The 14,136-nt window shown below is 35.3% G+C and overlaps 1 protein-coding gene across 5 annotated transcripts in view; it reads left to right on the forward strand.

The window, feature by feature from the left end:
• The window catches only part of cntn5 (contactin 5), a 196,877-nt gene that overhangs the window by 167,337 nt on the left and 15,404 nt on the right, over nucleotides 1-14,136 (forward strand). For 4 of the 5 annotated variants that reach the window (XM_015341783.2, XM_015341778.2, XM_015341785.2 and 1 more), the window contains 5 exons: nucleotides 2,758-2,885; nucleotides 3,365-3,540; nucleotides 7,246-7,366; nucleotides 9,042-9,200; nucleotides 11,973-12,122. In XM_015341783.2, the coding sequence (XP_015197269.2) occupies nucleotides 2,758-2,885; nucleotides 3,365-3,540; nucleotides 7,246-7,366; nucleotides 9,042-9,200; nucleotides 11,973-12,122 (734 nt within the window). The remainder of the gene's footprint in view (nucleotides 1-2,757; nucleotides 2,886-3,364; nucleotides 3,541-7,245; nucleotides 7,367-9,041; nucleotides 9,201-11,972; nucleotides 12,123-14,136) is intronic. The other variant, XM_015341784.2, reaches the window with a different exon arrangement.

Below are 14,136 nucleotides of genomic sequence, written 5' to 3' on the forward strand. Positions count from 1 at the left end.
AATGTTATTTGGGCTTTGGCAGCCTTTATACAGTAGATTTTAAAAGTTTATTTTGCATAACTAAATTAATTTATGACGTTTTAAGAATTTGGACCACAAAAAAGATTAATGTGAATGCATCCCAGTTTAAAACTATTACATTGACACAAGTTCCAGTCTTTATTCAAACTAAAAATACTGGGCTTTAGTTGCAATTGATTAAAAACAGAATGATTCATGTATGCATTAATTTAATAAAAAAAAACATTTCAGTTCTGTGACAGAAGAAAAGATCGAAGGACTTAACCCTCATCTGTCTACTATATTAATATATTTTCCAGTGTCAGATATAATCATGACTCCCCTTTCATTAAAATGTCTTCTTGCGATAGTGTTTTCTTCTTCTGGATGTCTGACAAGCTTATTGATGCAAGCACTGTCTGAAGATTTTAATTCAAATGTGGAACACAAAGCATTCAAAATAGATTTCAAAATTCCCTGCTGTATCTCGAATATGTGTGGTGGAACATGCCATTAATTCAGAGAATATGACTTTTTTTCTTTTTCTTGTCTTTTACAAAATTTGTTCTTTGAACATTTAAAATAATGCTCTTTTAATGTCTAGGTCTCTGTTCTGTTTTTAATTAAGAAGAACCATATACACAGATAAATTACCACATTCTATATCCTTCAGATAATCATATATTTTGAAGCATATTTCAATATATAATTTCATGTGAAAAGAGTATGTACTGTATTTATAGTCCTAAAGGAAAAATGTGGTTTTGTCATTCAAAAACAATACAGTATTTCCATTTATTTGCACAATTTAGTCAAGACATTGACTAGTTTGTTTAAAGTTCAGACAAATACATGATTGTCCTTTGATCTAAAGACTTCCTGACTTTCATGTACTGTCACTTGCTTGCCAGTGTTTATTATGATATGTGTACTATTTTTCCTTTCCTTTATTTCCATTAAAAATAAGAAAAAATAAATGGTTGAAATCTTTGAAAACACACTACTGACACAATTGGGGTAATCAAATTAAGACCATTTAATTGTCTGTATAAGAATGAATGTGCTCCATACTGTAATGAATGTGCTTTTGGAGTGGAGAATATCATTCTGTCTATGTACAGGTATGTCCCCCACATCAGGCTGCAGTTAACCTAGACTTTCTATATAGGAAGAAAAGGCTTATTTTTAATATATGGTTTCTATAGAACTGAAGCTGTAGAATGTTCTATTATTGTTTTTCTGTTTCCTCAGCGGTCTCCTTCAGCAAAAGATAAGGAAACTATCTTAAAGCAACCAGTATTGGAAAACTGATAAGAAGATCATTGCTCTTACTTTTTTAATGAGATAATATTGACCCAGTTTGTCTGATCCAGAACTTCATAATTTCAATGCCTTCCTGCTTGTTTTTGTAAGTGCAGAACAGTCTAAAGCATGAGGAAAGATAGAAGCAGGAGAGATGCAAAACAGAGAAGCAAGATACAAACACCACTACCAATACCAGCATTTTTTTCACACCTTTAGAATGAAGGAAGACGAATGTGTGCTGACTGACTTATCTTCTTGCGTGACTGGATAGCTCAATTACTTGGCAAAACGCTAAATGATTCTGCTAGCACCTCAGCACTTTCAGCATGATGTAATGAGATTCTATTACTGTATTGACATAATCCCATTATTTTTAGGGGCATAATAGAAACTGTTCTGCCAGTCTGGTAAATACAATAAATAGGGATTTTGTAAACAGCTGACAGAGTATCATTTATTCTGAAGGACATACTGAATCACATTAGTTTCAAGACCTGTGGTACAAAAAGTGATCATTTCGTACACTTAATTCTGCAAGATGCCCCCCCCACCTCCTTCATATTTAAATAAAGTAAACATTTCCAGACATTCACTTAAAACCTCTTAAGTTGGTTACACAGAATTAGATGGTCAAGCAGGAATATTAGAAAAGCTATTATGTGTACAAGTACAGTAAAATACTAAATAAATACCGAACTGAACAGTGGATAGTGCACATATTGTTCTATCACTTTTCTGTGCTTATACTCATTAATTTGAGCTATAGCTAAAAATGTCAATTAAGTTCATTAATAATTCTTATAACCTTGGACTATTTCAGTCTGTGTCTTGTTTCTACAGTTGCTTTTCTTATTGCCCTGTTATTGTCTTTTGGGTGTCTTCATTCTTTCCAGTCGCTGCAGCTGCCAATTCAAACAAACGATTAAACAGCAACAAAAGCACAGTCAGGACATGGCTGTAATGCACTGTTGAGCCCCATTTAGAATAAAACCAGTGTGCAGCTGAGAAAGTTACTTCTATTTTATGTGTGCTCTACCAAAAAGGATAAGAAAGCATAACAACATTTTGTGCTCTAATTTTATTTAAATACTATATCGGACGTCAAAGTAAGCCACACTGCAGGGTGAAGGTATCTTCGATGGGAGACCAGAGATCTCCACACTCAGCCGATTTGTTTGTGTGGGACCAGAAGTTATGTAACTGTCACACACTCAGCCAAGTGAGACACACACAAGAAAGTGGACACACATGCAGATATAATGCTTTGGAACATCTTCACTATGTATGTGAAAAATATTTGCAAAAATAAGTTCAGTCGTGCGTATGCCATTTCTGATCCATTGCTTACTGTGAAGACAAGATTGCACTTTGTGAATGCCCATTTAAGAATTCAGATTAGAACTTTTATGTGTACATTTATCATTTAGGATTGCTATTGATTCTTTTTCAAAGGATCACTATTCTGAGGAATAACACTCTCAGGATTGTGAATTCGACTAAATCTGATGAAGGCAGCTATGTGTGCCATGCAGAGAATCGCTTTGGTGGTGCTGAAATGACAACCACTGTGTGGGTTAAAGGTAAAAAAAAGTACTTATACTGATATTTCATATTGTATTAATTCAATTTATTAACAACGGAGCGATATTCAGTATTGTTAGTTTGCTGTCTTCACTTGGCTGCTCTATGTTTACATTTTATGATTACAATTCTATCATTTGGAGTGGTGTCTGTATCTGGTCATGATGGCATAAATCAATGATTGACGTTTAATAGTCGTTACACTGCACACTTCAAATGATGAATGAAAATTCCAAATCTTGAGTAATATAAATACCGTAACTACAACAGTAAAAATGAGTGTAAATAACTAACAAGACATTGCTGAGATCTATCCATTTTGGAAACATGTGCAAAATTGTACATGAGCTTTTTTTTTTATTATAATGAGCTAAGAGATTTTAGCATGTGATGTTATGTGATATTACCAAGAGTGCATGTGATGTTAAGGAACAATGATAATACTAGGGACCTGTGTTGGGCTTTGTCATATTTCCAGAAGCCATGCGCCTGGAGCTCAGTCCTGTCCGAGTGGAGGTCACGGTGGGAGAAAGCGTTGTTCTCAGCTGCAGGGCCTTCCATGATCCTACTTTGGAAGTGTCATTCCTTTGGTTATTGAACAGGCAGCTCATCAATTTTAAGCAAGAAGGTGGACATTTCGAATACATCAGGACAGTAAGTATTTACATAAAAAATGTTTTTATCAATTAGCCTTTTCTTTGAACCTTAAATGAGAATCAGTCCTTTTCTAGTTTATCAGACCTCAGGTCCCTCTACAATTAGAGCACCATTGATAATGTTTATCAAGGCTTACAAATACCACTGTTTAATACAAGAGTTATATTGTATTTGTAAGATTATATTTCTTCCATACAATACCTTCTGAAAAACATTCCCATGTTATAAATGCTATTTACTGTTGTTTATGATTCTATTTGTTCTATTAATTTCCTGGTAACACTTACAGATCTAAAGTGACACAGTTTCAGTTCAAGCAACAAACTGTTTATGCTAATGTGAACTTTTACCGAATTTTTTATGCCACTTCAAGTCTTGTTTGTTAAATGATGGGTTGACAAAAGGTGGAATTCTCTCAATTAAAAGAGCAGTTTAAAAGGTCTATTGAAAAACTTTTTATTATCATGATTAAACACCACCCTCAAGTTCTATTTGAGTTTCAATAAGATCATAACAGGCAAAGGTATATTGAGTACGTTACTGTACATACTCCTTCTCTGAACTCCATAAAAATGTGTTTTTCCTTACCAATACTTCATTGTTTCTCATAAGTGGTGCATTCAGATAAAAAATAGGCTTCTTTCATCTACCTGTTGGTTGTTTGGTAATCCTGTCAGGCAAGATCTATGATACTTTTATTAACACACAGCTAAGGAGCAGCCACAAAGCAGTGATAATTGGTAGTCCAAAAGTATTTCGAAAAACCTTAAATGCTGTAGGGTTCATAGACTGTATTAACCCTGGTAATATTAATTATTTTGAGGGGACGGAAGTGATAAGAATTTAAATAATGTGCAAGTGCACTGTTTTATGAATGAAGATAATAGTTGAGTGAGGTGAAGATGGAATTAACTCACAATTAATTTGAAATGCATGTTTGGAATTTCTCAGTAAATTTGCTCTTTGAAAGAGAGGCTATATTGAACTATTTTGGTAGTTGTAGTCAAAATAAAGAATATAAAATGAAACTTGGCTAAGTTGAAGCCATTTGACAAGATAGCACAAACCATCAAAGAAGATTATCTTGCTGCCTTTTATCTTTTGTTGCCAAAACTGGTTATTTTGATTATAGAAAATGTTTAAATTGCATTCAAATGCATTCTTTTATGTGTTGATTTGGAAATGTGGTGTATATTTCTTCATTATGAAACACTATATAGCATAGCACATCATGAACAGCCATTCATCTTAAAAAAGAATACATAAATTCAGTTCTTTTAAACTTAAAAATTAATTTGGCCTAACTCCAGGTTTAAATTATTTTAGTTCCTCCTGATCTGTTCCACAGTACTGTGCTTTTCTTCAATTAGAAAACATTTATACTGCAGCACTAGAAAAGAGGAGGTACAAAACTGAACACAAAAGTTTTTTTGTGCAAAGAAACAGCATTCAAAAAAATCTTCTGATCTCCTGTATGATATGAATTATTGAGAAGAACAAAATAATAACAGCATTCACCTGAAGGTGGTCATAACCACATGAACAATAAACGACTCCTTCTAGAATAAATCTTGTTTACCGTAAGCTAAGGCCTTTTCTTACATGAAAAATAATATGCTTAGGCTTCAAGGTTACTGCAGCTTTTCTAAGCTGTAAACTTTCTTCTTGCCTATTTTGCAGAGCCCTGTCTATAGGTTATGTCACAACCAAACAGCCTTGACAGTCAGCACAATGTACTCTCTAAGCGCTGCATTCACCCAGTAGGATTGTGTTCAAGATTGAATGCATTTGTTCAGATGGAGATACTTGAAACCTTGTTAAGCAGCATATCAGAAAATAGCCTCTGATTCCAGGGGAAAATAGATCATGCATTTGATGGTAGGTGCTAGGGAGAGACACACAGTTAAGCAAACACAAATAAGCAGGATGAAAAGAATAAAGGGGTGCAGAGTAGAGGGCACCATCTACAGCAGAAAACAGCTGGCAACATGGGGATATTCATATTAGTTTTAGAAGAAAGGTATAGTAATCCATCGAAATAAGATTTGTAATAAGACTGTAATAAGTAAGAGTTGTAATAAATGGTTGAGGTCCTTGACACAGCAAGGGTAGCAAACAGAGAGCAAGATGTCACCTTTGAGTTCACTACTGCTATAAGTACAGTGAGATAGCAGACTTTCCATCTGTCTCACAGAGTAGAGCAGACTTCTGCTTCAGAGATTAGGGGGAGAATCTGTTGGAAGAAGCCCTAGTAACAGTGTTGATAGGTTTTAAAGCAAAACATAGTTAATTTTAAAAGTTTGACAGGTTAGGCATACAAATGAGATGAGTAGTGGATAGTACTATAAAATGCTCTATTAACAGATCAGAAGGTCTTATGTGCCCAAAAGGGCAATTTGTCAGCTAATGGGTGAACTTATGTACAGTATGTGACCATGGGGTATTTACCATCTGTTTTAGGGACAGTAATGTGTATAGTTAGTACAGCTCTAAAACAATGCTTTCGCTGCATCACAATACTTCACAAAACCTACACAAAAAATCCCACCTTTAGTTTTCAATCTGAACCCTATTACATCTGGAGAAATTAATTTAGTATAATCCCTTAAGAAAATTGATTTCATTTTGCTTCCTTAAGTCCTGCAAACAGAACTTTGGAAAGCATAATTAAATTGCGGCTTTCTTCTTTGTGGTTTTCCACAGCACAAAGGTTACCATTAGTAACGTGTTATCTTAAGCCATTCTCTGTCTCCAGTTGACCTCTACTAACAAGGAAATAGGGCTACAGAACCTTTGGAGATTTAAAGTGATAGATCCATTTAGAAGCTAACCTTCTATCTCCCTTGCCTGGAAGCAATTCAGCAACGTGGAAGAACAAGCAGATGTGTTGAGCAGAGGTGAGGGGGAATAGCAAGAGATGGAAAACAAGGTTTGCTAGCCATGAAAATTGTTGGTCAGCTTAGTTTTTTTCATATAATATCCAAACTGTGATCTGGCATTCAGTGTTCAATCCAGCACTTCATTGCACTTACAGGTCTGCATACACAGATGTCCTCTCACACTGTACAGCCAATAAGCTGAAAGCTTCTTTTTGAACTGCCAACCCAAAGTAAAAATACATACAGATGTTAACATGGAGATGTCTTGACAGAGAGCTTGGAGGTATCTTGACATAGACTCTCTGTCTATGAGCTGCAGTCAGGCTTACCCTAACCAATCCTTTAAAAACCTCAATCAATTCTGTGCCACAGCTGGATATTTCTAGGCAGTCATCTGTCATTGAGGATAAGACAACAGAAAAGCCGCAAGCAAGAAGAAGCTATTTGGCCCCTCCAGCTTCAGTTTGGTTGTTTGATCCAAATTAAGTTTCTTAAAAAGATACTTCATACCTACGTTTGTCACAGAATATAGTCAAATTTTGTATTTTGTAAATTAATGAATTTGTGTAGACACAGTAGTTCATACATAAAATAGCACACAATGTTAATAATTTGCTGTGCTAAACAGTTGCTGTAGATAATGAATTATTCCTAATACAGCCTGTGGTATTTCTTATTTTAAATTAACAAAATTGTATCAAAATTGGGTAGGATTTCTTAGACTGTACCTTCTAATGGTTTCTTTTTTAAAAATGTTGTATTACCCAGAAGGCAAGGTCCCAGCATTGGCCATGTTTTTTTTCCTCTCTTTCTCAATTTGTAGCAGACATCCACAGCAGATCTAATGATTAGAAACATCCTCCTGAAGCATGCTGGGAAATATGGGTGCCGGGCTCAAACCAGTGCCGATACCTTGTACACAGAAGCTGAACTGCTTGTCAGAGGTGAGCTTGTTGCTGCCATTACATAGTTTGGTGGTTTTCTTTCATCATATTCCTTCCTTGAAGGACCACCCAACATTCCAAATAAGGGTCACTTGAAAAGACTGCCTCAGGATGAAAAAGAGTGAATATACACCTAACCATTAGGATAGTCACACTGCATAGTTAGTCATACAGTTTTATGTGGGAGTTGTTCAACAGAGTCTTACAGAACAATTTCTCAGAGCTCTCTGGCTGAGATTTGAAACCAAAATTTCTATCACTAGGCTGTTGCTTGGGAACAATATTCCATCTTATATTTTATAAAGAGTTGTGTAAACATTATTTCTGAATTCATTAGCCTGCTTTTGTATTTCTTAATACAGTGAAATTGCACATGGAGTACTGAAGGCTTTTGCACACAGTTTGGCAAAGAACAAGGCTTTACTTTGCTTCTCCCCATTGTGATCTGCAACAGATACAGTATTAATGTAGCTTAATGCAAGTGTAGACCAAGTGCACAGTACCTTTCCTTTCCAGCGGTCACAGTGCATTGGTTTTCATTAGGTATACCAGCTGTCTGCCTTTCATTTGCAGCTGTTTCCTCTAGAGCCATTGCATATTTGCAGTGGTGACAGATTTCTATGGGTTCATTTCTTTCAGATGGCTGAAATAAACATATGTTCAGTGGTTTTAAACAGTGTAAGGTCTGCTGTAGTATTTTGGATGACTCGCAGCATAGATGGCGTACTTGGCTTCCTGCTTTTTAAGAAAACCAGAAAGTTTGATTGTTTTTTCCCTTCAGAGGTGAAGTCTTCCATTTGGATGAATTCTTTGACATATCATTGTATCGTTCTAACAGTATATTATCTGTTGAAATACATTTTAAACTTTTAAAATACAGAGTGTATAGGAATACATGTTTTGTGAATACCCATTTGTGGTTAAACTGGTACGGGTAAAACCAAAAATACACTGTATATGAATGAAAGGCAGTGATATGGACTCTGAATCTGTTCTCAATAACCACTTATTTCAATACAGTGATGCAGTGAGCACATGTCTGACCTTTCACAAACCCCAATACACCAGTCCCTCACAGGGAACACAAAACACAGTAGCCAATTGAGAGACACAATTCAGCCCAGTTAGTATGTTTTCAGAGTGTGAGAGGAAACTGGAGCACCTACTGTACAGTAACTCTGTGGAGCCATGTGGAGAATTTGCAGAATGCACACCTACTGTAACTGGAATTGAATGCAGAACCCATGAGCTGTGAGGGTTACATTAACCACTATGCCCCCACACTGCCCACCCTGTGAGCAACTCCAACTTGAATACATTTAAAGCAGAAAATGACACAAAACTAGTTATTTACAGTGAGTAGTTTGGGGGAAAAATATAACTCATGCTAACATTTTGCTTTTTGAGTCTCGCCTGGGAAAGACAGGTCCTTGGGATCAGGTGGCTGCTCCTTTCAGGAGACTCACTTGTGATGTACAGTATGTGATCAGATCTCAGAAAAGGCTCAATCGACAAAGACTTGAGACGTATTCTTGGATTACAGGAAAGGAAAAAAAAACAGTATATTTGAGCTCCTTCTGTTCACCATAAGCCCTTGACTTGGTGACTAAGCAGCTGAGAATAAAAAAAAAAATGAAAATTGCTTTTCTTTGTCCGTATTGTTATTCACTTCTAGGTCCCCCAGGGCCTCCAGGAATTGTGATAGTGGAGGAAATTACTGATGTCACAGCAACACTATCCTGGAGTCGTGGAGTGGATAATCACAGTCCAATCACTACCTATAATTTGCAGGCAAGGAGCCCGTTTTCATTAGGATGGCAGACGGTTAAAACAGGTAATCAATACAGAGAAACACAGCCTTCGGGTATAGACAGTTTGGCTGGCACAAGGGAAATGTCATGGTGAGAAGCATGGCCTCTTAGGGTATGTTGAAACCTAGTTTGTGGACTCAGTGTTTCAGTGTGGCTCAGAAATACAGCTGGGCTCTTTGTTCATTACTCAGGTATAATTAGATTCGTGGCTTATAGAAGGGTTACCCTTTTGATTAGGCTTAATTGGGCACTTAAAAATCTACCAATGTACAAAATAAATTAATCTTAGAAATTCATCTTCCAATGTTGCATCACCTTGTGCAATAATTTAGGTCTTACTCAAAGTTCCTGCTGTATTATTGTACAAGTGATATTTTAAAAGAGCTCAATTAAGCTTCTTCAGTGATCATAGTAAATGTCAGTGACTTTAATTCTTTGTAGAACTAACTTGACGGTTTTTCCCCTAATTAGTTTGTTTTTATCATTAGAATGAGGATTTTAAAACAACATACGATTTATGGACTGTCAGAAGATTAATAACTTAATTTCTCTGTGGCATGACAGCAATGCCATCCATTTTAAGCATTTAATGAGTAGAGACTATGAAATTTAAAAGCATACATAATTTGTTTAAATACTTTTAGTCGGATATTGGCAATGGGACATTCTTGGGGTGCAATGATTTGTTTCTCTAGGTGAATGATCCACCTTCTTCATTTTCTACACTCAACCCAATTATGTAATTACTTCAAATTTAATCAAATCCAATTTGGATTTCAACACCATATGCCATAACAAGCTTCTGAAGGAGTTTAGCATATGGAGCCTACATAACAAGTGAAAAGGTTTTAGGTTAGTGTCTGTAAACAATGTTTTCATGTTGATATTTGAATAGTCAAATTAATTTGAATAAGTGGCAGACTCACAAGATGCTTTAATAAGATGCATCAGTTGATAAAATTTTGATGTTCTTCACACATCTCACATCAAACAAAGCAAAATGTTAAATACATAATCTGAAGGTGTCAAGAACAGTTTTATGCCATGTACAGTATACTGTATGTACTGTAGGATTAACCACTGTGTAAGACCTGCATAGGCATACAGTTTACTGTATATTGTATCACAGAATTGCCTTACCTACTGTATTTCAGCATTTTAGAATATATTTTCAAACATATGATTATGGATTTCATCAGAGGTTGAAAAGAATTATGTTTTTTGAGTCTCACTTGATGACTTTACTAAATAATGCATTTTTGCCCTTCCGTTTGGAAACTTTTCGTACAGCTTTTTAAAATATGCAGTACCAGACAATTCCTAATGAGTCTGTACAGTATGTCATCTTTTATTACACATGATGAACCATTAAAATGAATCCACTTAGTACTATGGCATGTGGTGGACTAATGCTAGAATTACACAGAAGAGCTCCACTTGTACAAGACAGGAACAAGGCCTGGATGTATAAATAAATATGGTGTCTGCAGTTGAAAGGAGTCGTAGAATCAATTGGTCAAGACAAAAAAGCATAATTAATGTCAGTTATATAAAACAGTGTAGAAGTACTGTTAATTAAAATAAACTTTTTCTCTATTCTTTCTGCGGACAAAGACTCTGCAATGCTAGAAAAATGTAGTCTAGTATAAGCTATTCTTCTCTGTTGCCTGTGCATGCCTTAAACCTCACAGGGACAGGGCTTTCAGTTCTCTTTTTTGTTTATGGTTTTAATTTATTTAAACATTTAAATACAGAATATATACCTAAGTACTTGTACTGCATATTACACACCAATAAAGAACAAACATTGAGCTTAATAAAATAGATGGAAATTAACCCAATGTACTGAGAAATACAAATATAAACTGCTTAAATAGTGTGTGTCATAGCAAGGGAGTAGTAGAGGGGCTGACAAAGTTGATAAAGTTAATAAATACATGACTAATAAAGTTAATAAATACTAATGGGTAATTAACCGATGCATGGAAATGAAGTTAGATAACAATTCAACCTAATTGGAGGAAGCCAATGAAGTGGTTCCAAATTGTTTTAAATTCAAGTTCTTGGTTTTTGAGTGACATTATTGATTTGCTCAGCTTTTGGTTGTCTACCATTAATGAGAACCATTGAGAAAAAGTCATTTTGCTTCTGTCCTTCCAATTAAGCAGAATAACCGTATTTACTATATGGGTGATAATAACAGAAAATTTGACTTGTACTTGTACTGTACTTGAGTTTGTTGATTTCAACAATGAGACAAAGTGCATCTGGATCTGTTGGAATATTCTAGCAGGTGAGGTCAGATAACAATGAGGTTATTTGGGACTTTTATTCACAAACAGGGGGACAATACCAGAATGTATTAAATTGTTGTCCGTTAATTGTGGTGTGAAAATGCCTGTATCAGTAAGTCCCAGGAAAAAGAAAAAAGCCTTTGTATTGTGTCAACTGAACTTTTACATTTATGTGGAACATTTGACATTTATTCTGAGACAAACAAAAAGACAAACAAAAAAGGGCTAATTATTCTGAAAAAAAATAAACTGATGCACTATTTAAACGGTGTCTTCAGATGTATCTTAGGTAAGGTCTTTATGAATAGAACACCAGGTGTTTCACGGACAAGTAATATCTGGGAACAGGTTGCACAGTGGCCCTGAAGCTAGAAACTGAAGGTTGAAGTTCATAATCTTGGAGGATGAGTCTTGTTTAAGGACACCCTTTGGTACTTAATTAGTACTTAATTTTGGTACATAGACTTGGAGGGGTGATTTTCTAGTTGTTTTTTTACACAGATCCTGATCCCGTGACTGGTGAAATGGAATCTGCCATGGCTATCGAGCTGAACCCTTGGGTTGAATATGAATTCAGGGTGGTTGCAACCAATGCCATTGGAACAGGAGACCCTAGTGCCCCTTCTAGGGTGGTCAGGACGAAAGAAGCAGGTATTTACCAGTTCACATAAAAAAGACATGTGGCCTATATTGTTACATACTGTATTAATATGTAGCAATGTACTAGAAACTGTATCAGACAATTTTATTGGGCTTCCAAGTGGCTCAAGTTGTAGCACCTCCTGCTGATAGTACAGTTTGAGCTGTATGGCCAAGATGTCATCAATTTAAGCCTGGGTTATGTCATGAGTCAAATGTGACACAGATTACCCTGAAAGGTGATGTGCAATTATTTACAAAGTTAATTCAATCTACTGAAGGTCATAGTCTGTTAACTCTTAGTTAAACTCTCAGATTTTAACAAAGCAGCCTTGTGTGTGTAGAGTGGCCAGGACCTGTCAGCGAAACGGTGGTGCCTGTGACCTGAGACCATTTGTAAGGGTGCCCTTACATCACTGTGAGATGCAATATTCTTCCAGTTGGAGCTAAATGTCCTGTAATGTGGTTATGCTAACATGTAAAAAGTTTACTGTCTCCGACAGGTGGATGTGTTAAAAAGCATGTCTGCGAGTTCTCAGTTTATTCAGTATGTAATAGAAAATATAATTCCAAAATTTTGGAACATATGTATTACTGTTCCACACATTTTTCCTAATCAATGTGAGAGTGCATTTGCATCCTAAAATACCTAGTATACATAGTGTGCATTGTTAAAGTGTACATAATTATGGACATTGTTCAAAATGAATATCAAAACTTATATTCTTTGCAAGAGCATTGTAACTATCTATTATGCACATTTAAATAGCTATAATGACCTTTGTGTTTAGGAATGACTTGACAGAATCTACAGTAGTTATGTAAAACAATTATCTATGCAGGTAGCCTAATGGCAATAATTTTAGTAGAGTGTTTTAAGTAAGACTAAGATTGGAATTACACGTGTAATGGAAAGTGTTATGAATAGCTGTTAAATGTAATTACAGAGTTACAAATGGAACTCCTAGTGTTGTTTAATCAATAGATATGAGTGGAATCTATCAGATAAATGCCTCTAAGCACACAAGCAAATTCAGCAACATTAATGTTTGGCTGGGTTTGCACAGAACGGTTGGCATTAATATTTAACACCTGCCCAGTTTAATTTAAATAATTATCACTGAACTGATGTATCCTGGGACATAATACTGTCACATGCTATCAAAGCTTTTTGTACATATTCATTTTCCTCTGTAGTTTTTCCCTTTCTTTTGAAATCAGCCCATTTATCCTTAAGATGTGTTTAATATTTATTTTTGCTATCATTCTGTTTTAGTAGTCAGTTCAGCATTCATTCCCTTAAAGGAGTTTAAGGGAATTTTCACCATGCCTTTTGTTTCTTGTTGAGATTTAATATTTATTATTTCACTTGTAACAAGTTTACAAGAATGTTCCTCCAAATTATTTTAGAATGAATGTAAACTGAAAAGTATTTATCATTTTTAACCAATTACTTCAGTGCTAATTTAAAAAGTTTGCATGTAACACATCCAGCTGTTCAGTTAATGCAACCTACTGTCATGTGCAATATATTTTAATTGATCTGATGTTCCCTTTGTTTTTAATTTAAAAAAATAAATGTGAATGTTTCATCATTGTGCATAAAACAGCTTCAAGTACAGATGAACTCTGAACATATGTAAAATGAAATTATATTCTTTATCTTTAAATCTTTAATGAGCCACCTACTGTAAATTACTTTAAAAGAAAAACACAATTATCCATGCAGCATATGTAACTATTCTGTATGGAAGATGAACTTCTGTGTATTTTGGTATTTCACTAATTGGTTAAACAGATGCTACAAAAGAGTATGATGAAAAAGTACTACTTAGCTACAGGTGGCGCAGGATCTTTGCAATTTGTCATTCATAGCAGATTGTGGTCTGTATGCATCTTTCTGTGATATCACAGTTTCGGTCAGAATTTTGAAATCTTAACGTTTCATTTCGTATTCATCTGTTTGGAAGCACGAGCTGTCAGTGAACTGGCACAGGCAGCCAAGCACAAGTCCTCAATAATTTTC

The sequence above is a fragment of the Lepisosteus oculatus genome, chromosome 5 (genome assembly GCF_040954835.1).
Source record: "Lepisosteus oculatus isolate fLepOcu1 chromosome 5, fLepOcu1.hap2, whole genome shotgun sequence".
Taxonomy (NCBI): domain Eukaryota; kingdom Metazoa; phylum Chordata; class Actinopteri; order Semionotiformes; family Lepisosteidae; genus Lepisosteus; species Lepisosteus oculatus.